At 39.3% G+C, this 25,923-nt stretch overlaps 1 protein-coding gene across 7 annotated transcripts in view; it reads left to right on the top strand.

Annotated features, from left to right (window-relative positions):
• The window catches only part of LOC124126013 (protein dopey-1-like), a 63,400-nt gene extending 43,951 nt beyond the window's left edge, over window positions 1–19,449 (top strand). For 2 of the 7 annotated variants that reach the window (XM_048383714.1, XM_048383710.1), the window contains exons 20-27: window positions 158–369; window positions 989–1,141; window positions 2,836–2,972; window positions 3,813–3,868; window positions 9,595–9,618; window positions 12,977–13,141; window positions 15,742–15,865; window positions 17,082–19,449. In XM_048383714.1, the coding sequence (XP_048239671.1) occupies window positions 158–369; window positions 989–1,141; window positions 2,836–2,972; window positions 3,813–3,868; window positions 9,595–9,618; window positions 12,977–13,141; window positions 15,742–15,865; window positions 17,082–17,399 (1,189 nt within the window). In that variant the 3' untranslated portion in view covers window positions 17,400–19,449. Of the gene's footprint in view, window positions 1–157; window positions 370–988; window positions 1,142–2,835; window positions 2,973–3,812; window positions 3,869–5,258; window positions 5,316–8,345; window positions 9,724–12,976; window positions 13,142–15,741; window positions 15,866–17,081 lie in introns of those variants that run through there. The other 5 variants (XM_048383709.1, XM_048383708.1, XM_048383713.1 and 2 more) reach the window with 3 other exon arrangements.
• The last annotated feature ends 6,474 nt before the right edge of the window (window positions 19,450–25,923 follow it).

The raw sequence follows: 25,923 nt of genomic DNA, 5'->3' as shown, positions 1-25,923 counted from the left end.
ACTTTGAGAATCATGTTTAGTATATTTTATCACATTTGCGTTTCTTCCTCTTTATAAGAAGAGATTCATGTTTAGTTCCCTGCATACTACAGTAAGGGAAATTCGCAGTTTAGTTAATTGTTTATATTCGACTGCGCAACAATTTCTTTATTGGCAGCTGCCACAACCTGCCGAGCTTCCGAGCGTGTTCGCAGATCCTGGCCAACATCAGCGGGTACCAGTACACCCGGAAGGCCTGGAGGAAGGAAGCTCTGGAGCTGTTGCTGGATCTCAGCTTCTTCCAGATGGACGTCAAGTGTATCAGCTTCTGGAGGACTGTCATCGACAACCTCATGACGCACGACAAAACCACGTTTAAAGATCTCATGGGTCAGTAGAAATAGGGTGTGTTTGATCATCGTTTTAAGACACATTGTTTTGGGCAGGCTCGGGCACCCAAGGCATCGTAATTTGCTGTGAAGAGTTAGCACATCCCTGAGGAGTGCTGGAAACATTAGGATCGTGGGTTTGAATCATGGTTCGCCATGATTATGATTCTAGGTTTGTCAGCACCAACACATGCACGTGTTGATAAATGTCAAAGACCTGCATCATGTCAGGCTTTTGTACCACATCAAACTGAAATACTGGTCAAAGAAATATAAAGCACAACTCACTCTCTATTCTCCATAATGTTCAAAATATGAACCAATTCTTTAAGTCCACTCAAGATCCAATGTTCACAAGACTTATGTTTAAAACAATATGGATGCTAGTGAATAGTTCTAAATGAATACAGTCTGTTCCAAACTCTTGGCTCTTGGCTCTTGGCTCTTAACATCATTTCTTATCCATCTTGGTGCTATCATATGGACTATTGTTAGCTGAGCTTACCTAACTTGAATTTTGCTAGACTCGGGCATCAGACTATTGGCTACTGTCACTGACTGTGAAAGTTATGGAATGAAATATTGCTTTTTTTTGTTAATTTTGTAATGATGGACTGCAGGACGTGTGGCAATGACCCAGAGTGGATCTCTGAACCTGTTCAGCAGCAAAGAACAAGAGTACGAGCAGAGAGCTCAGATGTTGAAGCGGCTGTCGTTTGCCATCTTCTGTAGTGAAGCCGACCAGTACCAGAGAAACATGCCCGACATTCAGGGTGAGTTGGGAGCGGAGGGAAGGTGGTGCAGATGTCATTTGGAGAGGGGATGTTGGGAGTAGTTGACAGGGTTTGGGCAATGTTGAGGGATTGTGGGATGTTGGGAGAAGTTGACAGGGTTTGGGCAATGTTCAGGGATTGTGGGATGTTGGGAGAAGTTGACAGGGTTTGGGCAATGTTCAGGGAGAGGAGGATGTTGGGAGAAGTTGACAGGGTTTGGGCAATGTTCAGGGATTGTGGGATGTTGGGAGTAGTTGACAGGGTTTGGGCAATGTTCAGGGAGAGGGGGATGTTGGGAGAAGTTGACAGGGTTTGGGCAATGTTCCGGGAGTATACGATGTTGGGAGAAGTTGACAGGGTTTGGGCAATGTTGAGCGAGAGGGGGGGAAGTTGGGAGAAGTTGACAGGGTTTGGGCAATGTTCCGGGAGTAAACGATGTTGGGAGAAGTTGACAGGGTTTGGGCAATGTTGAGCGAGAGGGGGGGAAGTTGGGAGAAGTTGACAGGGTTTGGGCAATGTTGAGGGAGAGGGGGATGTTGGGAGTAGTTCACAGGGTTTGGGCAATGTTGAGGGATTGTGCGATGTTGGGAGAAATTGACAGGCTTTGGGCAATGTTCAGGGAGAGGGGGGGATGTTGGGAGAAGTTGACAGGGTTTGGGCAATGTTCAGGGAGAAGGGGATGTTGGGAGAAGTTGACAGGGCTTGGGCAATGATAAGGGAGAGGATGATGTTGGGAGAAGTTGACAGGGTTTGGGCAATGTTGAGGGAGAGGGGGATGTTGGGAGAAGTTGACAGGGTTTGGGCAATGTTGAGGGAGAGGGGGATGTTGGGAGAAGTTGACAGGGTTTGGGCAATGTTCCGGGAGTATACGATGTTGGGAGAATTTGACAGGGTTTGGGCAATGTGCCGGGATTGTGGGATGTTGGGAGAAGTTGACAGGGTTTGGGCAATGTTGAGGGAGAGGGGGATGTTGGGAGAAGTTGACAGGCTTTGGGCAATGTTGAGGGATTGTGCGATGTTGGGAGAAGTTGACAGGGTTTGGGCAATGTTAAGGGAGAGGGTGATGTTGGGAGAGGTTGACAGGCTTTTGGCAATGTTGAGGGAGAAGGGGATGTTGGGAGAAGTTGACAGGGTTTGGGCAATGTTCAGGGGTTGTGGGATGTTGGGAGAAGTTGCCAGGCTTTGGGCAATGTTTTGGGGGTTGTGCGATGTTGGGAGAAGTTGACAGGCTTTGGGCAATGTTGAGGGATTGTGCGATGTTGGGAGAAGTTGACAGGCTTTGGGCAATGTTGAGGGATTGTGCGATGTTGGGAGAAGTTGACAGGCTTTGGGCAATGTTTGGGGGTTGTGGGATGTTGGCATACCAATGTTGGTGGTTGTAGATAGTGTTCACTGTTGAAGGTAAGGAGGGTTGGGGGAGAAGGGGTGACTGGGGTATTTTGAGGGTGATGCTGAACGCATCAATAGGCCACAGGATTGGGTGGGGGAGAGGATGCTCATATGAATGAGGAGGGGAGGGATGTTGAAGAGGGGGTGATTATAAGGTGAGCATCGTTAAAGGGATGTCTCGGGTAGGTGGACAAGACAGGTTTCACATAGATATGGGTGTTATTGATAAAGGCCCAGTATTAAACTCCTGTCATTCAACTGCTTAAAACTTCGTCAAATCTCTATTCTACACTGTTGTTCTTCAGAACGTCTAGCAGAGAGTCTGCGACTGACCCAGGTGCCGTCCGTGATGACCCAGGTCTTCCTGTGTTTCCGGGTCCTCATCCTGCGCATGTCTCACCAGCATCTGACGTCTCTCTGGCCGACGATCATCACAGAAATGGTAGGGGAGGTCTCGCTTGATGTGTTGTTGCCATGTCTCAGGTTTAATGTGAAGAGATACAGTGATTCAGATTATCTTACTTGACCTTTTTCCATTAAATATGAAAATAATTGATTCTATGAAAAATGGAATTTGTCGTTTTCTCTTGTCAAATACCATGTCTACCTTTCATGCATTGCTGCCTTTCTGATGAATATAAACAACAAACAAACAATGCATTAAGCAGGTCATTGACCTTAAGCATTTCAGTGAACCCTATAAGCCAATGATCATAATCGTTACTAATTATACCCCTGACCTTTTAGGTTGAGGGTATAAAGTTATACCAAGGTTCCGTCCGTCCATCTGAAAACTTTGTCCGCACGAATTCTCTTAAACTATTCAGTGGATTCATCTCAAACTTAGTACATATAATCTGTGTCATATGGAGGGGTACAGTCAAAAGAAAAAAATTGTTTTTATTAATTTTCCATTTTTTTATGAATTTTTCAAACCCTAACCCGATCCATTATTTAATTTGAAACTACTGACACACTAGGCAGGTTGGGGGTATTAGTGAGCCACACTCACTTTTGCCCTTGTTTGTGGTTGGTACCATATCTAGGAGACTCCAGCAGTTACGGGTGTCACTCATTCAAACAAGCTGTATCACCTTGGACAATGTGAGCCATCCAAGTCCGTATATTTTGTATGTATTATCCAGGATGTTATATGAGATTTAAAGGGGACGTTTACCTTGTGTTGATCAGTACAGGGAAAATTTTACTGTGTGTCGTAGTGTCACTATATCAAAATGAGAGAGATAGCCTTGACTGACAGTGTCCGTTGCTATGGTTACAGGTGCACGTCTTCCTCCAGATAGAGCAGGAGTTGTCCACAGATTCGGATGAATTCAAGTAAGTATTCCCCTGGGACAATGCATCGCTACTGGTTGTGGGGTGTGAGTTTGCTGCACTGTTACTGGGTTACAAATATCTCTTGGTAGGCTTAGGCCGTGGGGCAAGATCAGAGGTTTTTGAAGAAATTAATCTCGATGGGTTTGATACTTACAGATGTGCAAGACTACATGTCAAAGAGGCACATTATCTGGGTGCAGGACCTTGTTTCCTTAATAAGGCCTCAAAGTTGCGACTAAAACAGTTGCCAATGCGGCCTTAATTTCAGTTTGTCTACTGTCTAAAATTCAGAGGTAGCCAAATGACTCCCTTGAAAAGTATCTTGTGGCAACTAAATTCTATTGCTACACACCTGTAGACACAAAAATAAATAACAGCTGATTTTGGAAAACCTGTCTGCTGATAATTGTACTCCCCAGGAGGCATACAAGTATTGATTCTTGAAGACAAATTTGTCAATATGACATGTGTAACACCCTTCCCTGGGAAATCCAAACAGTTATAATAGTTATTTCTTTATAACATTAAATGGCAATCTGTCCACACACATAAAGGTGATGCAGTGCACAGACTGCTTGGAACCTGTCTACATAAGTCTTCACTGGAGCTGGGGACAAATTTGTTATGATCTCATAAGGAAAAGAAATATTTTGGTCAATTGTGTATACAAAAATGTGAAGTCAAGATTTTCGCGCTTGTCAGTATTTGAATATGGGTGTGTTTCATGTTATGGTATCATATTTTCAAAGAGTTTGCAAGTAGGTGAGGCTTTGATAGACAAATAGACAAACTAGTAGAATATTGAAAAAGTAAATTAAGTGCAGATCTGATCTTGTTCCGGTAAAAGTGATGTGATATGAAGATTAAGACATAACTCTAACACATATGACTAAACTGTTGTGTAGTTGTTGAATAATTTACTCTATAACTGTACGGAACAAAAAAAGTTAGTGATCATGAATATTTTTGGGGATATATTTTGGGTAGTGAAATCTAAGCACACAATGTAACAAATATCTCCCCCCCCCCAAAAAAAATATATATTCATGATCCCTAACTTCCTTTGTTCAGTATAAAACTTGGTCAGATAGATATTAACTGGATTGTCCTGCTTTGCATACTTAGTACATAGATCGGAATAATATTACTTTTTGAAAGTTTGTTTCAATATCTCTATATGAAAAATTGCCCAAACGTTTCTGTTCTTTGAGACCAATTTAAGGTCAAATCTATTGCATGAGGGTTTTTTAGTATAATTCTTGTTTATATTTTTCACTAAATATCTCAGTCTCTTTGATTTTCTTTTAATGATATTTTTTTTTTATAAGCAGTTTTGACAGACATTTTGAGTTCTTATTAAATCTTTTGATTGACATGTTTTGTTACACAGGGGTGTGGAAACTTTGTTTATTACAAACACAAACCAAAAACCTACATCATCATGGAGGTTTGTTTTGAAAGGATGTTTTTTTGTGGGACTTTCAGCAGTGCATTAGTGGATATCAGTGCTTGTAGACTGTCCAGGTGGAATTTGAGTCGAAGTATTTGATTTAAAAAAAATATTCCCTGTTCCCATTCCACAAAAACTGACTATCAAAGAGAAAAAAAGGATGATTTCAGATTGAACTGATAACTTAAGTGAATGTTATTTTTTTTGTTTTGGAGCCTGTTAGAATTAAAATTTGTATAAATATGATAAAAAGAATTACTGTATTCGACATAATAAGCGCCCACGGCGATATTTGCTAATGTATTCGCTAGTGAACAATCCCAATTAGCACACCTTCCAATTGATCAATGTACACAAGACTTATTTATTCGCGCATAATATGTGTGTTATATGCATCCTTAATCACAGGAAATTAAATTCTGGAAAAATATATCTGTCGTATATAAACATTTCAGGCTGTCAGCAAAAACCACGAAATTAACGATCTTTCAACTCTGTTGTTTTTCACCCAAATAATATTCTAATAAGAGCCCCCTATTTCTAATTTTGAGAGCGCCCTGGGCGCTAATTGTGTCGAATACGGTATACAATTTTTTTAAGATATTATACAAGTTTAAAAGTATCTGATGATATCAAGCCTGAATGCACTGCTAGCTAGTCTTTCTGAGAGTCCCGTTTCCCTAGACACATCCACCTCTGTGCCTGACCCTAGACAAGGCTTGTGGCAATGACACTAGTACTACTAACAGCACCCTTCTATAGAAACAGACTTTTAACATAGGATCACCTGCTTGTCTTGTACTGTTATACATACAGTTTTGCAGTATCTCTCTCAGCATATTTGAAAACAACTAACCAGGTTTTCTGTTACCCAGGGCTCTTAATAATTTTGGAGAAGTAATATTCTTATCTTCAAAGAATTTTCTTGCAGAGAATCATTCTGTCATATTCACTGCATACTTTTGAGAATTGTATTATCATTGAATACTTGTCTGGCTTCTTGAAGCTTGAAGGAGGAATTGAATAAATAAGTGGTGCCAGTTTTTACAAATTTACCGTTATGGTGTGTTTGTGTGATTTTGCATATAACTGTGCGTGTGGCTAGTTCCGACTTGTTTGTTTGGCAATGAGAAATGGCTTGGCATATTGCTACCAGCTTCATGTACAATATGACATGGCAATGGGAATGAAGCTCATGGTTTGCCATCGTATTTTGTTTCTCTGGTCAGCCAGCAGTATGTGTCGGTGTGTGGCAGTGAGGAGGAGATGTTGGTGGCTCACAAGATCAGTGTTCTGAGTTGTATGTGACAGATAGAAACAGTGTCTGGCTCAGTCTGGATGTATGGCTCATGTGGAATCCTTGTAAGCGGCTGGAGTTTGGGACTAACAATGAGCAAAGATGTAGGCAGGTGGCAGTGGTTGTTCTTAAGTTGTTGAAGCGGTTTTGTTTGTTTGTTTGTTTTTAACGCTGCACTCAGCAATATTCCGGCTATATGATAGCTGTCTGTAAATAATCGAGTCTGGACCAGACAATCCAGTGATTGACCTTATGAGCATTGATCCACGCAATTGGGATACAATGACATGCATCAACCAAGTCAGCGAGCCTGACCACCTGATCCCCTTAGATGCCTCTTACGACAAGCAAAGTCGCCTTTTATGGCAAGCATGGGTTGCTGAAGACCTATTCTACCCCGGATCTTCATGGGTCTACAGACCTGGGTGATATTTCTGTACAGATCTGGGTGATATTGCTGTACAGATCTGGGTGATATTGCTGTACAGATCTGGGTGATATTGCTTACAGACCTGGATGATATTGATGTACAGTCCTGGGTGATATTGCTGTACAGACCTGGGTGATATTGCTGTACAGATCTGGGTGATATTGCTGTACAGATCTAGGTGATATTGCTTACAGACCTGGATGATATTGATGTACAGTCCTGGGTGATATTGCTGTACAGACCTGGGTGATATTGCTGTACAGATCTGGGTGATATTGCTGTACAGACCTGGATGATATTGCTGTACATGTCTATGTGCTATTGCTGGAATGTACAGGTCTGGGTGATATGCAATGAATTATCCCGACCTACCTAGATGACATTTGGCCGTAAGTCTGCACCAGGTGTCAGTGAATATGCCCAAAATTGTACTTAATAGTTTCCCAAGTCATGTTATTATAGTTATCACACTAATGTTATGGCTTTGCAGAGGTGGCTTCTTTTCCAATGATAACAGGACCAACAAAGGGAACAAGTTTTAGTTTTACATTATTTCATTGTATGCAATATTAAAATACCTTCTGGATCTCAGAGAATAGTAACAAATACACCACAGTTTTGAACAAAATAGCTGTTTTCCCAATTTGACTGCCAAAGATACTACTGGTAATTTGGAATTGGAGCTAACTCCCTGGATGTGGATGATATTGCTGCGTGCCTCTTTATGATGTTGGGGGCGGTCAGGTAGCCTAGTGGTTAAAGCGTTCGCTCGTCACGCCGAAGACCCGGGTTCGATTCCCGACATGGGTACAATGTGTGAAGCCCATTTGTTGTGTCCCCCGCGGTGATATTGCTGGAATATTGCTAAAAGCGGCGTAAAACCATACTCACTCACTCTCTCACTTTATGTTGAATAAAATGTGTTTACAATGTGCAGATTGTTTGTGCCATGCTCATTATACATGTATTTGATTACATGCTTGTGTGTGTGTGTGTGTTTGTTGCTTAACAACACCCACAGCAATATTCCAGCTATATGGTGGCAGTCTGTAAATAATGAAGTCTGGACCAGACAATCCAGTGATTTACATCATGAACTTTGATCTACGCATTTAGGATGTGATGACATGCATCATTAAGTCAGCAAGCCTGACCACCAATTCCGGTTGTTGCCTCTTACGACAAGTTGATTAAGTTATTTAGAAAATAATAATCCCAATTGTTCTTTTAAAAAACATTTTCAATGAATAAGCTATAATGACAATGAATAAGTCTGAATCTATTTCACCATGTTCATTAGCTCCGACAAGACAAGGCAAGTAGACATATATGTACTGGCATTGGGCCTCATGACCCACAGGATTAGTTTTCACACAGTCTCTACCGGAAACTGACCTTCTGATCTGGTCAGGACCACAGTCCCTCTATGTGCATGTGTGATGGGTGGAAGCTGGTGACACAGTCTCATTCAAATCCGATCTCTCACTCTGGTCCGATACCTCTATCAATAAACATTTGAGGAATCCTCAGTAGGAGGTTACATAAGGTGAACGTTCTAATCAGTTGCCATTGCTTCGAAATGTAAGTACGAGTGAGTCAAACATTCGGAGCAAAATATCTGATTTCAGTTCTTCAAAATGGACGTAAACAGGCAGTTCCACATGGCGAATAATAATGGCTTTGATACTTTTGTCTTTTGAGTGCCATGACATATGCATCCAAATAGGTGTGCTTTTGTCAAATTGACAATGGTGTGAGATGTTCAAATCAGGGTAAAAGATGTGATTTGGATGAGATTGTCTATTTAGAAATGACCTATGGCGATGGAAGCACCCTTATTTTCCTCGAGGTTACTGTACACAAGAACAGGAACCACCAAACAAATGCTTTTGATGTGAACAGATGTCCCAAGGGATTCCCAATACCTGCTAATGCTTGTGCTACTTTCCTGGGAATTTAAAATTCCATTATATTTCCGAATTTTAGGCCAAACAATTCTATTCTTGTTTTATTGATTTCCATTGTCAGTGCCCAAAACAGGAGGCAAAATATCTTTAAAAAATCAGTTTCGAAAGGTTGATTCACATTTCCTTTTATAATTCCCTTGAAACAACATTTAAACAACTACAAGAAAAGATGTCCAAGAAAGTATTTTTTGGCTCAAACACAGCCTTTTATTTCTTGCAAATTTTAGCATAGGTTATTCAGTAAAACAAGATGATTGGTGTGGCCTTCTCAAGAATATAGTTACACGCTGTGACATGAGTTTGAAATTGTGAACACTTGTGTCTGAATACTCCCCGAGAACTTCAGATTGATGCCTCATTCCTGCTTCGGAAGGTCGGTACATGGTTGCTGGCAAGGTGATGTTTTGCGTCACGGTCTGTGTCTTCATTCCACGGATGTTACTTTGGAGGACTTGTGGATTATGGCAGGCATACGACAAACAATGTTTAGGATGCATGGAACAATTAAGAATTTGAATGTGTATGACATCCAATATGTAAGAACCTGCCGATGATGACGTGTATGTTCTCATCTTTCAACAGTAACTATATTCGGGCCTGCTCCAGGTATAGTCTGAGATTCTACAGACCTTTCTTCATCTTAACTCTGTTATTGTCAACATTGCAGTCTAGTGGTAGAAAAAGACATATTTTTTCTGTTGTGCATCATTTTTAGTGGTTTCATTTTATGTTTTCAGTTCTCTTTTGTTTTCTGTCTTGTGAACTGTTGGATGACCCTTTGAGTTGAAATTCATGAATGTTTTTTATGACATGTCTTCATTCATATATCGTGTTAGATATTTATGGTTTAAAAGATTTTGATAATTGAACGCTATATAACAATAATTTTGATGACATGATGTAATGGCAAGATTATGTAATTGTTATATTGAGATGTGATTACTGAGATTTGATTGTAATGAAGGAATAGTAAGATAGTTCGTTGATGTATGAAGCTCAACTTTTGATAAGGTGACTGAGAATCTTAACTGATGTTACAACAATGAAGGACAACTTATTGAATTGTGAATTAACTTGAAATGAAGGACTGCATGCTTCCGTACCTTGGCAGTATTCTATGACAATATCTCCAAGTTCTCAGTCACATTCAGTCTCGAGATGGACACTCAGAATATCTCAGATATCATATATATGTGTACCCTTTGGAGTTTACCGTGACAGTGACGTGTTATAAACTGCATTTTTGGGCATCGATGGCCCAGTTGTCTGAGGTGCCGCCATTCGCTGTGCAGAGTTGCGTCCCTGGGCACGCCAGAAACCCATGATTGTGGGTTCGAATCCCGGTTCGCCCCAATTATGTTTCTAGGTTTGTCAGCACCATACCCGTGCTCGTGGGTTTCACCGAAATGGTAAATGTTTGAGACCTGCATCACTTTGGGCTTTCCTCCCACATTAAGCTGACATGCGGCGATATAACTGGAATACTGTTAAAGGTGGTGTTAAACCCAACTCACTCACTATTAACTGTATTTGAGCAGAGATGTCTGGATAAGTGAGGTGTATAAAGGTATCATATGATAATGGTGGCCTATCTAAATCTTAGCTTACAACTGAACCAAATTCATAAAAGACCATTATGGTATAATTTTCATGTATCCCCTAGAATATTCAGCATTTTGACAAATAAGAGTAAGGTAGATATTGAATAGGTTGAACCACAGATGTTTATGATTAATGCAAAGCTTCCTGCATTGCTCATTTTGAGTGGACATGTATTAATTTGGTAGTTATATTTGATTTGAAATTATTGTCTGCTTTTTTAAGTTGTTTTTAGATGCTAACTCAGGCCATTCTAAGTAAGGATAAGACATATGGATGAACAACTTCTTTATTACAATTAGGAGTGACATTCTGGTAGGTTCTAACACAGTTTTCAAGCAAGTGATAACGATGTTAGAACATACCCCAAAACGTCGCTCCTAATTGTAATAAAGAAGTTGTTCATCTATATACCTTATCCTTACTTAGAACTCCAACTTCTAAATGCCTCTCAAAGACGTTATGTCATTCTGTTTTCGAAAAAAAACTTTTCATGAACTTATATTTCAGGGCATAAAGTTATATTAAATTTCGAAGTGAGATTTGTTGTTTAATTTGTGTGACATTTCCCTCAGTGTAATATTAAATCCATAACAAGTAAAACACATAAACGTTTGCAATTTATGTAATCTAACCTTACGAGTATTTAGCCACCATCATGAAAACCATCAAATAATCACTCTGTTCACATGATCCTGTACATGTTGTTTGGGAATGTTGTTTTGGGAATGTTGTTCGATTTATTTCTTGGGAATGCCATTGATCTGTGAATGCTCTTTGTTGTTTCTCCAGTTTTGTTAAGTCCAGGTATGTTGCAAGCTTCTTCTCATAACCTCGTGAAATGTGTGTTGTCGATATTGCTGTTTTCACTCATCAAGTATGCATGTCATGCCTGTTGAGATTGCGTGATGTGTCTCAGTCAATCACTAAGACTTGCCCATGCACCCATCAGACTGATTTATTACATTGTTAACCGTTATAACCAGTTAAGTTAACCATTATGCTGAATCAGGTAACTAGTTAATGCCTATAATACCAACCCTTCAGCCTTTATCGCATGCAACACCAAGATGTATATTTCAGCACATGCCTTTTTCTACCATTTGTTTATGATTTTGAAATATTTTTATGACACAATTATGTTCAGACTTTATGAGATAATTGATATATTGAATATAGATGTGTATCATTTAGTATGGTGCAACTTGGTCATGTTTATCATGTTTATCATGTTTATCACAACACATTGGTAATGGTTAACGATTTTCTATGTATCATTATCATCTGTCGTATATCGATCGATATCAGTTTCACATGTCATGTTTTCTTATTGATGAGGCCCGTGAAGATCCGGGGTAGAATAGGTCTTCAGCAACCCATGTTTGCTGTAAGAGGCGACTAACTGGATCCGGTGGTCAGACTCGCTGACTTGGTTGATGCATGTCATCGTATCCCAATTGCGTTGAACGATGCTCATAATGTCAATCACTGGATTGACTGGTCCAGACTTGATTATTTACAGACCACCGTCATATAGCTGGAATATTGCTGATTGCGGCGTTAAACATCAAACAAACAAATCTTACTGATGAGCATTACCCCATAGATGTGTTGTCATAGAAACATAGGATGCAGTAGCAATCATCCTCCACACTGACTAGCTTGTACAGCAGCTTCAATAATTATCCTACACCATCTTCACACTTTGACCTTTGAACTGCAGTGTAGTACTTTAACTTTGTGTCAAGATTAACCAGTTAACCAGCAATAAGGCAGGAAAAGCTGTCTGTTACTCTTCACCCTAGTCATTTCCTGACTCTTGTGTTTAATCCTGCTTTTCAAATATTCCTTCATAGCAAGGGCAGATAACTCTTAACAGATTTCATTGAAAATATTAATAGTATCAATGAAAGATATATCTTCGTTTACTTTTATTTTTTTTAAATATATTTGAACAGAACACAAAAAAGTTACTGATTTTGATCAAACTAATTTTGTACCTTTTATTTCTCCAAACTATTTGTTACCCATGATTTGAATAATATTGAGGAAAGGTTGAAAAATGTTACTTTTTAGTTCATTTGTAGTGTTGATATTAGATAGACATGTAAAAATGATAAAAATATATAAATATGTTATAAATATGAAAAAAATGTGATAAAAATGTTATTGTGTTACAAAAACAACAATTATGAGATGCCAAACCACAATGTTTTCTTCAGTTGCAACTCACAATAATATAATACTCACACAATTAGAATCTCCTAGTGTATAAGTATTGGTTGAGAGTAAGTACACAGTTAGTTAGAAGGCTTGTGTGTTGACTGTAGATGTTGTGACTGACTGACAACCCTTGTATCTCTAGGACCCAGCTCCAGCGTATTGCAGCCCTTGACTCCAGCTGGGCACACCTCGGCAACGGCCTGAACGCCCACAACAACCCTGCCTGGTTGCAGCTGTACCTTAGTGTCTGCAAGCTGCTCGACCTGTGTCTGGCCCTGCCTGCAGACACCGTGCCTCAGTTCCAGCTGTGAGTATTGTCATCAAGATATGCGTATAGACCATCTTAGCCTCAGTTCCAGCTGTGAGTGTTGTCATCAAGATATGCATATAGACCATCTTAGCCTCAGTTCCAGCTGTGAGTGTTGTCATCAAGATATGCGTATAGACCATCTTAGCCTCAGTTCCAGCTGTGAGTGTTGTCATCAAGATATGCGTATAGACCATCTTAGCCTCAGTTCCAGCTGTGAGTGTTGTCATCAAGATATGCGTATAGACCATCTTAGCCTCAGTTCCAGCTGTGAGAGTTGTCATCAAGATATGCGTATAGACCATCGTGGCCTCAGCTCCGTCTGTGAGTAGTGACATCAAGATATATGACCATGTGGTGTACTCCCAGAGTTGGGTTGACAATGTGGTGTACTGCCAGATTTGGGTTGACAATGTGGTGTACTCCCAGAGTTGGGTTGACAATGTGGTGTACTCCCAGAGTTGGGTTGACAATGTGGTGTACTCCCAGAGTTGGGTTGACAATGTGGTGTACTCCCAGAGTTGGGTTGACAATGTGGTGTACTCCCAGAGTTGGGTTGACAATGTGGTGTACTCCCAGAGTTGGGTTGACAATGTGGTGTACTCCCAGAGTTGGGTTGACAATGTGGTGTACTGCCAGAGTTGGGTTGACAATGTGGTGTACTCCAAAAGAGTTGGGTTGACAATGTGGTGTACTCCCAGAGTTGGGTTGACAATGTGGTGTACTGCCAGAGTTGAGTTGACCATGTGGTGTACTCCCAGAGTTGGGTTGACAATGTGGTGTACTGCCAGAGTTGGGTTGACAATGTGGTGTACTCCCAGAGTTGGGTTGACAATGTGGTGTACTGCCAGAGTTGGGTTGACAATGTGGTGTACTGCCAGAGTTGAGTTGACCATGTGGTGTACTCCCAGAGTTGGGTTGACAATGTGGTGTACTGCCAGAGTTGGGTTGACAATGTGGTGTACTGCCAGAGTTGGGTTGACAATGTGGTGTACTGCCAGAGTTGGGTTGACAATGTGGTGTACTCCCAGAGTTGGGTTGACAATGTGGTGTACTGCCAGAGTTGGGTTGACAATGTGGTGTACTGCCAGAGTTGGGTTGACAATGTGGTGTACTGCCAGAGTTGGGTTGACAATGTGGTGTACTGCCAGAGTTGGGTTGACAATGTGGTGTACTGCCAGATTTGGGTTGACAATGGGGTGTACCGTATTTTCTTGAGTATAGTGTGCACACATGTATAATGCGCATCCCCCCTCTAGCGGATTCAGTATTTAGGAGAAAAAAAATTCGAATGTCAAGCGCAGAAAAAAGTTACACGGTAGATCTACCCCTTCAGCGAATTCCGGTAAACGAACGGGTGATGAGAAACTTGGTCAGTACAAATTCGAAATTTGAGATAAAAAATCACCAGACATGTTTATTTTCCGTTTAAATTGTATTTATTTGTTCTGCTAGGCATTGTTTTGCATCCAGGGATTAAGATTACATTGTGTATTTTCTCGTAAACTAAGCCGGAAACAGCAATTGGCTGTACACACGTTTTCATGGAATCTACCGGTGATTCGGTCAAGACACACCCAATGATATAACTTTACAGGATTTTAATGCAAGGATCGGCAAAAATTGCATCTGAAACTATTTTTTTATAAGGAATAATATATCCCAATATCTTGTTAATTTAGTTGCAGCTTTTACTGAACATATTTTAAATAATAACAACCCTAAGCGAAGCAGCTGATCGCTATTGCCAGTTATAATTTTCACATGGAACCAGTCTGACCAGTCACCGTCAAGACGCTCGCGCACGTGATCGCGAGAACTACGTGTTGACATAGAATCGTCAAACTATAACAAATATGACTTTTAACGGGTCAAAGTATGGCATTTATGATATATGTATCCATTCTCTGTCAACTATAATGTTCGTTTCAAGGCGTCAATAGTGGTAATCTGACTGTGGTTGCTGTTAATAACAGTGAGTTGTGCAACCTTCCGATCGCTTATTTAAAACAATATTAAAAGGAATTTTAAATAAAATTAATGAAATAAGTTACATACATAAGTCCAGATATACAAAGAACACTTTTTATAGCCAGACAGTGTAATTACATGATTAATTTGCGTACTTCAGTATGGATTTGTTGACATGGGATTTCAGGTGTTACGTGCTCACGGTAATATCTTTCCATGGGGGAAAAAAACATCAAAACTCATTATTTCGTGTCTAATGCGCACCCCCTTCTACACAGCTGTGTTTTTTGGAATAAAAGTGCGCACTATACTCAAGAAAATACGGTACTGCTGGAGCTGAGTTGACCATGTGGTGTACTGCCAGAGTTGAGTTGACCATGTGGTGTACTGCCGGAGTGAGTTGACCATGTGGTGTACTGCCAGAGTACAGTTGACCATGTGGTGTACTGCCAGAGTACAGTTGACCATGTGGTGTACTGCCAGAGTGAGTTGACCATGTGGTGTACTGCCAGAGTACAGTTGACCATGTGGTGTACTGCCAGAGTACAGTTGACCATGTGGTGTACTGCCAGAGTACAGTTGACCATGTGGTGTACTGCCAAAGTTGAGTTGACCATGTGGTGTTGTAGGTACCGGTGGGCGTTTATTGGAGCAGCTGGAGGGGAAGACAAGGAAGTGATCAAAGACAAGCGTGTCCAACGACCCTGCTTTGTGCCACATGTTGTCAGACTCTCCAAACTACTCAATACCAGGGTAAGCAGCACTCACACTGTCCTCGAGGGACTCTGACCACTAAATGACAGTTTTCGTTGCCTTTTGGTTATTTAACGCCTCATCCATCAATATTCCACCTATATGATTGTGACGTGTAAATATTCAACCTGTGAAGATCCGGGCTAGAATAGGTCTTCTGCAACCCATGTTTGTCGCAAGAGACGACTATGCTTGTCGTAAGAGGCGACTAACTGGATCGGGTGGTTGCTGATTTGGTTGATGCATGTCATCGTATCCCAATTACATGGATTGATGCTCATGATGCCAAAGACTGGATAGTCTTGTCCAGACTGGATTATTTCCAGACCACCATCATATAGCTGGAATATAGCTGAGTGCTGCGTTAAAAAACAAGACACAAACAAACAAATATTCGAGTCTGGACCAGACAAACGAGTGATTGATACTTTGAGCAAAGTACCACACTGTCGGGGTATGATGACATGCAATCAACATGTCCTCAGACCTGCCACCCCATCCACTTGGTTGCCTTCTACAACAAGCATTGTTTGCTTGGCCTATTTTCTAACCAGGACGACCGCCTCAATGGTCTAGTGGTAGAGCATCCACATGGAGAGCGGAAGGTTGGGGGTTCGATTCCCAGATGTGTCATACCAAAAGACGTATAAAATGGTACTTGTTGTTACTGCTGCATGGCATCTCTGTGGGCTGGAACTGTAAAATCGGCACCAGTCCGGACTAGTATAAGTAGCCACACATGCATGCTCGTTGCTATATAAGTGCAATAATCTTTTATGCAATGTTAAAACCCATTTCACCTCACCTCACCTCACCTCACCTCACCTCACCTCACCTCACCTCACCTCACCTCACCTCACCTCCTTGAATTCCCAACAGCATCTGTAAATAACCACTTACCTGGTACTCTACCCAAATATGTTTCCTCTTTGGGGTGTCGGGGTCCATATGGAGCTAATGTTTATCGGGGGAGTTGACTAATGTGGGGATTGGGTTGTTCGTGTCTTTCATTGGCTCATAGTGTTTATGTACTTCCAAGGTGTTGAACATTATTCATGCTATCAGTCATTAGTTAGCTTGTCCCAGAGTTGATTGTTGACATGTCGTTATGACATAGCTGGAATACTGCTGTGAACAAACATACAAACAAACCAAATCAGTTACATTAAATATGTGTTGCGTTGACAGATGATATATTTATCTCCCTCTATTTCAGCTTTCTGGAAATAATCCCATACTGAAGCAGGTACCAGGTCGACCTCTCTTGACCTTCACTGTCCTGCGTTCATTGGTTGAACTCCAACCTTTCTTCAACACACTCTGCAGCATCAACCAATCAGAACCAGATCATTCAAGAAGCAGCCAATCACGTAGCAGGACACTACCAAAGTCCAAATCTGCTCCTGTCAGTGTGCTGGAGGATTCTACAGGCCTCCCCATCCCAGCACTCCCTTCTAGTGTTCATCCCAAATCAAACAAACAGTTCATTGAAGAGCTAGTCGAAAGAGATTTCTTGGAGTTCCTGTCTCAATGATTAAGTACCAGGATATTTAGACAATCTCTGTCTTTGACCAATACTAACATTGATGATACCCATGTCATTTGCCTTGTCTGTTAGGCTAGGTAACTTTGGTCTTGACCTCTGTACAACACAAAGAAATAGTTAAGCCGGTATACTAAATGGCTTTGGGTGCTGACTAATTTTCATCTGTTGGTTTTAGAAAAGGATGCATGATCATAATGCGTTACAGCTAAACACCAAATCTGATACGGTTCATACTTAGAAATTATCTATGTGTATTTATGAATTTGATATTTACCATCTTGCCATAAGAAAATGGACTTAGATTATGTCATGTCCATGGTGGTCACTTTCTATATGGACAATCAGTGGTATACTGGAGAATGATTTTTAATCAAATAATCTATAAATTTTCGGTTTCATTTTTAATCACAGATTTCAGGAAACTGTGCCAATTTACACTTGACAGACGGGTACACAAAGTATGTGATCTAGACTACCAGTTGTTGGACATTCTGTTTTGGAAGCCTCAGTGGTTGGGTGGGTTAGATTGCTGACTTTGTGTGCTGGCGATTAGGTGCCTCACTCTGGCAGTGTGGGTTCGAATCCCAGATGGGACTCAACTCAAAAAAGTACCGGTACTAGAATCTGATCCCATATATAACATTTGTACACAGGTTTCAGATTTATTGCCTTGCACTCCTTACCATGCGGACAATAACGAGTATTAGATCGGTCAATCCTGTCGAATAGAATTCAGAATATTCCAATATTTTTATACACAGCCTGATTGTCTGATATAAAGGAGCTCCCTGTTGGTGTGTGATAAGAGTTCCTGCTGTAAAGCTACAGTTTGTCAGGATGTTATCATACCTCTCTCACCTCTCATGCTTTTGGTGTGAGACTCATGCAGTTTCATTACAGATCATGCTCTCACAATCACTACTTGAAATCGCAAGCATTTGTTAAAATGTATATTTTTTTCTTCCTGGTAGGTCTACATCGCAAGAAAATACAATGGGAATCTCCCTGTCAGCCTTACTAACATTGAAAATGACATGAATTCTAATGGTTCAACTAAGCTTGTGTAAAAAAATAAGATGCAACAGCACATACAGCATCACTGGTCTATCAGCTTTTGTCGTTATTGTCTACATCATGCCGTTCGACAATTTATGATAAACTGAACCACAGGATTCCTAAATAACGGTGCTGCTAAAATGATTAAAACCGTCTTTCATGTAACTTTATTTAATCTCACATGTACCAAGACAGATTAACTTTAGTTATCATAAAGAATCATGTGTACTTTAACTTTTGAGTTGTATGTCAGACATTTTGTTTTTGGTTCATGGCTTTCATCGAGCTTTCATATTTTTGAGTGTATATCAACTTTCAAAGTGATGGATGTGTATATAGTTGTTTCTCCGGTTTCATGAGTATATTAGTTCACATGTTTTTAGTTTCTTGTCCCAAAAGTCATGAAATCCTGTTTGTACAAATATGTCCATGTATACCATATGTATATGACGTATTCCTACTGGTTGTGTGATATAGATTCAAGTAGACATTTGTATGTAATGTAAATAGCAAATGTTGACACATTTCTCTTCTTGGTCTTCCTCTGACAGATTCACATTGATTGGGATGTGTGATAATAGTTGATGAGAATAATGCACAAATTTTTGAAGTGCATATTAAAATCATTTTTATGAAATCAGTTTCATTTTAATGTAAGTTGCTCTATTGATCTCATACTGAATGATAGACTGTATGCTTGCTTACCTGTAAGGTATACCGAGATAGGACTTTTTAAGATGCATGGGTCAATTTATTTTTTGTGTGTGTTGTCTGATTAAATAGGGGATAGATTAACATAGAGTGTCTGGTAGGGCTGTTACAATTCACTCATGTATTCGGTGAAACAAACCGTATTCATTCAGGAATTGAATTCGTTATTCGTGGCCACTAGAATTGAATATTCATGAATATGCAAGCATGTGCATTTACATAAAAATACCCAAAAGAACATTCTTCAAAAGACAACACTCTTATACTATTTAGTTGAACAGTATTGTGGTCACTGGTCATTGTCGCATTTGAGCAGATACTAGTGCCTGGATAAGTGCAGTATATAAATGTATAATAAATTAATAATTAACAAACCATGTCAAATAATTTATGTTGGTATTGTTTCACTGAATATAACAAATAATAAATCAGCTGCTGACTTGTTATTGTATTCATGAATTAATAATCATATTCGTTACCTTAATATATTCGTATTTGGGGTTTTCCCAAAATTAGTGGACATTCTAAGATTTAAAAAAAAAATGAAATAATATTTTAGATGTATATAACTGTTTGAAATAAATAGGCTTGTCTCGAAAAGTAAATTAGCTCGTAATTGTGTTTCGGAAATTAGCTTTTTTGTACGCATGCTGGAAAGCATTGGGTATTTACGCGTGCTGTTTTGATACATTTGAGTTTTACTTTTAATGCATGCGTTTCTGTACGCAAGTTAATTGAAATTAATTGGGTTTTGAATATTATGGAGGGGGGGGGGGGGGGATTTTACGCAAATATGCTGCTTATCTGTAGCTCTGATTCGTGATACAAATTGTATTGGCCTCATAGTGTATTCGTTGCAGCCCTAGTGTCTAGGCAGAGTTGGAAAATAATCATGAAGGTTAGAGTGTCCTTGTCATTACCAAGTGTTAAAAGTTAAGAGTTTCGGGGTCCATAGGTTCAGATACTATAGCCGAAAACCTCAAGGACCCCAAGACCTGAATTTTGAACGCTTCATATTCTTGTTGATTTTTTTATTGTAGTGCCATAACAAGTTGTACATGTTTACTGAACAAAGACATTTTTCAGATGTGTGTGGGTTAAGTTACTGTTCGGTTGCATAGGGAGAACAGCTAAAGAAATTGGCACTAGTCCTGTAGTCCTTGCCAGACTGCCCAATAGTTAAGGTATCATAAGGACTAGTAGAAACTTTGTTATCATTATAAGGACTAGTAGACTAAAAATGTTAGTTTCTACGGCTGGAGAACATGTGGGACATGTCGGGACCGGTGTCACCATCACTTACCATGTTTTTAGGTATCAAGTATGTGTTTATAGGTCCCCAGCATCCTACTGCTTGTCACAAGAGGCGACTGGGACTTGATTGTGTGAGTGTCATTGTACCCAGGCGGCGTCGGATGTTGATACAATATCAAATACCGGCTTGTCTGGCGTCAAACAACAACCAAAGGAAGCCTGAAATTCTGAAAAAAAATCAAGGTGAAACATAAATATAATTATAAAGAACTCTTGATTTCATATGGAAAAAGGATTTTCATGAAAAGGTTGAAAAAAGACTTTATCTTAAATTTAACTAACTACCATGAACTGATACCTTTTAACATTTTAAAGGAATAAAAAACCAAAATAACTTAACCATCCATATTTGGTATTGTTTAGAAAATGGTCTTGATGATTCTCATTTGATAAGACAGTTAAGCAGTTGATACTAGTAATGCTGTTATTAAATGGTTCATAGTGGTAATGTTGGTTATCAGTTGTCAAAGACTTGATTTTGGTAATACTGGCCATTGCCCTGTCGCAAACAAGGATGGCTGGGTGGCCTAGTGGTTAAGGTGTTGGTTTGTTGAGCTGAAGAACCCGGGTTCATTTCCTCACATGGCTTCAAAATGTGAAGCCCAAATCGGGTGTCTCCCACCCCAGTTGGATTGTTGCTAACAGTGGCATAGAAGTGCACTCTCACTCACTCAGTGTAAACAGTCAAGGAGTATTGCAAGGGAAACCACCAGCCTTTTTGAGAAGCATACCTGTATATATAGCAATACAACCTCAAGTCTTTCAACAGTCACTCCACAGTATTGGTGTTGGACTTCATCTTGTACAGTGTCATGTTTAAGTTCATGGATCATGTGCGGTGTCGTTTCGCCATGAATATATTTAAGCATATGAGATAAGACAAAAAGTCATAGTCATACAAAAAGATATTGTCCAAATATGTCTTTTGTCTGTTTTAAGTGTGATTTAAAAGAGAAATATTTAACTTGTATCATTTTATTTATCTTTAATTTGGGATGTATATTATTTTTTCTGTGTTAGTATGGCGTGTTAATTGATTTCTTCTTTAGTATGGGGTTTTGTTTTATTTCTGTTTCATGTTTAGGGTGTTTGTTCCACAGTACATTTGACTTTATTTGTGTAGTATTTCTTGCTGCAGTGAAATTTCAGATTTTGACAAAAGCTTATTGTCTTGAATATGCTTATGAAAAATTGTTTCTTCCATGTTTGGGAGTTTAAATGTCAAGTCAGATAGCACAGAGGTAGTCATGCTGCAGTTTGAATTGGTGATTGATGTAGCCATGTGTTCAGCCCTGTGACTTGTCCGTTATTTGTTTTGGTGCAGCTACTGCTTGTCTTCTAGTCTGACCTGGGTCCCGTTCCTCAAAGCGATTGTCGCGCAAAGACGATTGTAACTCCCATACTTTAACATTGACTTAAACAGCAGTCTTAGCGCTAAGGGGTAAGCTAGTGGTTAAAGCGTTTGCTCGTCACGCTGAAGACCTGGGTTCAATTCCCCACATGGGCACAATGTGTGAAGCCAATTTCTGGTGTCCCCCGTAGTGATATTGCTGAAAAGCGGCGTAAAACCATACTCACTTACTCACTTAGCGCCAAGGTCATATTGTGGAACGGGGTCCTGGAGTCATCATCAGCATCTTCAGAAGCCATTGTTTCCATGGAAACTGTCATGATTAGAATATAGAGGCCGAAGTAGCCTTCATCCCTCATATCAGCTTCAGCTGTTTACTTTAGAACGAACATACCCCCATATACAAACTAAATAGTTTTGTAAATAAATGGCAAAATGACTTGTAATTAATGAGAATAACCTATTTTATACATCAAGTTTGTTAGTATGAAAATTGTTATTATTCACAGATTGTATTTTACTCTCATAAGTAAGAAAACTTTTGAAAATGAGTATAAGTAAAATGACTTCAGGAAAGTAACATTGTATTTTTCTGTGTACAGAAAATAGGAAGCTTCGTCAATATTCTGCGTGTGTTGGTTTGTGGTACGTGCGGTTGTATATTATAAATCTGTTCCCCAATGAGCATGAGGATCCTGCATATTCACATGGTTCCTACAGGAAAGTCTTGGAAAGTCCTTGAATTTGGCGCTCCAAACTTCACAAGCCCTTCAAATTCAATAAAATACCTTAAAAATATTCAACGCTTGGCAACCATGGTTAACTGATGTATGAATTTAAGAATGTCTTAAAAAAAACTGTTTGAGAACACTTTGTTCCAATCTCATTAAAATCAGATCTTAGTTCTCGAGGACATCCCATTAGGGGTCATGTCAGACCGACCATGCTTGAACTTTGACCAACCAATGGAATGACTGACAAGAAGTCGACATTAGCTAATCAGAAGGCAGCTCTCTCGTGCTTTACGGCACGAATTTCAAATTGGCGACTACACTTTGAAACATATTTTGACAAATTTTTAATTAAGAATTTGAAACCTGAACAAAAGAACATTCTTGAATGGCCAATATATGGTCTAAATTGTATGGATTCAGTCGTTAAACCCCTAACTATCGTTCGGAATACCCCATGTTAAAGTTTTCGAGGTTGCATGTTTAGAAATCACATTCAGACTGTCCCTTTCATGATCTAGTAAGCGATGCTCTGATTGGTCGGATGAACGATCGTTCTGACGTGACCCTTTAATGGATGTCCTCAGATCTTTGTTTAGCAGTAGCAAGAACTAAGATATGATGTTAATGAGATTGGGTCAAAGTTCGCTCAAGGTCAGTCTGACGAGACCCGTAATGGGATGTAAGATCAAAGTGCAATCTCATTAAAATCAGATCTTAGTTCTCGCTACCGCTAAACAAAGATCTGATTTTAATGAGATTGCACTTTGATCTTACTTTTACCTTTGAAATGTTTGATCATTGCTAGGAGAAAGGCCTGAAAGTTAGTGGCTTAAATTTGGTGGGATCCATGGTTCATATTGTCTGCCTCATTTAGACGGTGTCCCTTCATTTTGTACAGAGGCAGTCTGTGATATCAGGCAGGTAGCAGTATTGTAACGTATACAGCACTCTACATGTGATTGGGATACTTCATTTGACATGAAACACCAAACTCATAACTGTTAATATTTATTAGTACGAAATAGCTTAGCATCACTATCAAATGTTGAGTATATAGCTTCATATTGCATGATTCAAGTCCCAGGAAGTCACTATTTCAAATACTATTGAGAGCCTCTGGAAGGGGCTTTCATATTATGTGCATCAAATGTGACCAAAATGTTATGCTGTGTTGCCATGGTGATAGCTTAATGTAATAGTTACACTTGTCCTTAAACATGTGGAATTTCTTCAATTTCATCACTGTTCCAGAATCAGTGTCATCAAGAGTCCTATTTCATATTGTTATCTGATTGGCTGATTTACTGACATGATGAAAACTGTTGATTGGCCAGCTGTCAGCCTATGTAATGAGTATGATTTTCATTGGCCACAAACATGCATGCATTGAATGTTGTTATGCCTACTGAATAAGAACAAAATACTTAGTTGATCTATCTAACTGTCTGTTTAATAAAATGTAATATACTACTCAAGAAAAATTGAAGAACACCTGATTTTTTCTTATGAACTATAGTTAATCTATAGTTAATAAAATCGGGTGATCTTTAACTTTGTTTTGATAGGCATCTCCATGTTGAGTGGTGGTTACGATGTCACCAGTTTTAATTAGGCCGTTTTCCTCAGTTTATATGTTAAATGTCAGTACAGTATGATATGTTTGTTATCTGTTGAGAATGTATTTATTGCGTGAGATTTCATCAAAGGTTGTATTGCTTGTATACCTGTGAATGATTGATCTGTAAAAATTAAGATTCTATTAAGTGTATGAGGGTTTTGTATTTTACAGGGGATCTGTTCTTCCTTCAAACTCAGAATTCAGTTATAATGTTGTAAAAATATAATCAGTTTGAAGATTAAACCGAGAAGGTATTGTCTGATGCTTTCTCAATGCTCATTTCAAGCTTGGAAGAAAATCCACCAATTTGCAATTTTGAAGTTTTTTAGGGTGTTTCAGTTTTCAACATGTTTTGTTACATGGGTATATTTGGTATCACTTCATTTCAAACATTAACAAATTAATCTACAAAATTGTGAGTTAAAAACTATGGCAAGAAAACAGTTACCGAAATATTCACTTTTGAGACTTGAATCCTGACCATGGCCCACTTGCACAAAGCGATCTTAGCGCTAAGATGTTCGTAACTCCCATACTTTAACATAAGCTTATAATAGTCGTAGCGCTAAGATGGCTTTATGCAAGTGGGCCCATGTCTGATTATTGTATATATATTGCAATACGATTTGTGTTCATTTTGTTTTGAGTTTAATATATATATATTACAAACTATGCCACTGATAGAAAGTGAGGGAAGTCTTAACATCCGACATATTATGTCTTGTTTAATGTTATTTGTGTTCTAGAACACCATACACACATGTCTAACACATTATTCATGTGAGTAAATAATGACAGTAAAATCTCTATCAGCATTTCAATTTGGAATTTTACACAGTGAAATGTTTTTGCCAAATATGAACAAAAGGAAGACATGAAAAGCTGGAAATATTGGAGAGTGGAAATTTCTAAATCTTGTTTTATCATTTATGTAACTGACCAGCTGATGGATTCATAAAGGCAAGCTGAAAGTGTTAGGAAGAGACAGTAATACCTCAACAAGAATGGTAGCTCATTTCAACGGCAACATATCATTTAATGGTGGTGTTTGTTTGTTGTTTAACGCTGCACTCAGCAATATTCCAGCTACATGATGGAGGTCTGTAAATAATCGAGTCTGGACCAGACAATCCAGTGATTGACATCATGAGCATCGATCCACGCAATTTGGATCAATGAATTGCATCAGCCAAGTCAGCTTGTCTGACCACCCAATCCTGTTAGTCGCCTCTTACGACAAGCATAGTCGCCTTTTACGGCAAGCATGGGTTGCTGAAGACCTATTGTACCCCGGATCTTCACGGCCTTTAATGGTGTGCCACATGAGGTCATGTTGTGATAAATGTGGTAAACATGGAGAGACAGTCAGCATATGACTGGGGATAGCTGAACTAAACTGAAATACAGGATTACAGTATATTGAATGATTCCCATACTTTCTGTGAGTAGTATAGATATTGAGTTTACAAAGGTTTATTTTACACAGTAGTTATTTATGCATGCTTGTTTAACATATGCTTTACATGCTATAAATATGTAGTGGTATATGTTAATTTGCTTAATTAGGATATATATTGAGATTGATGAACAAGTATTCTTAACATTAACACTAAAACTAAACATTATGTGTAGCTATTTTCCTCAGTTTCTAAAACTGTTGGTTAAGAAGAAATTATATATACCACCCCACTTTTAATAGGAATATATTTATCTTTCCATGTTTCACAA

The sequence above is a fragment of the Haliotis rufescens genome, unplaced genomic scaffold (assembly GCF_023055435.1).
Source record: "Haliotis rufescens isolate VD_foot unplaced genomic scaffold, xgHalRufe1.0.p SCAF_5, whole genome shotgun sequence".
Taxonomy (NCBI): Eukaryota; Metazoa; Mollusca; class Gastropoda; order Lepetellida; family Haliotidae; genus Haliotis; species Haliotis rufescens.
The sequence above is the reverse complement of the archived record's forward strand: the minus strand, read 5'-3'. Positions and strand labels throughout refer to the sequence as shown.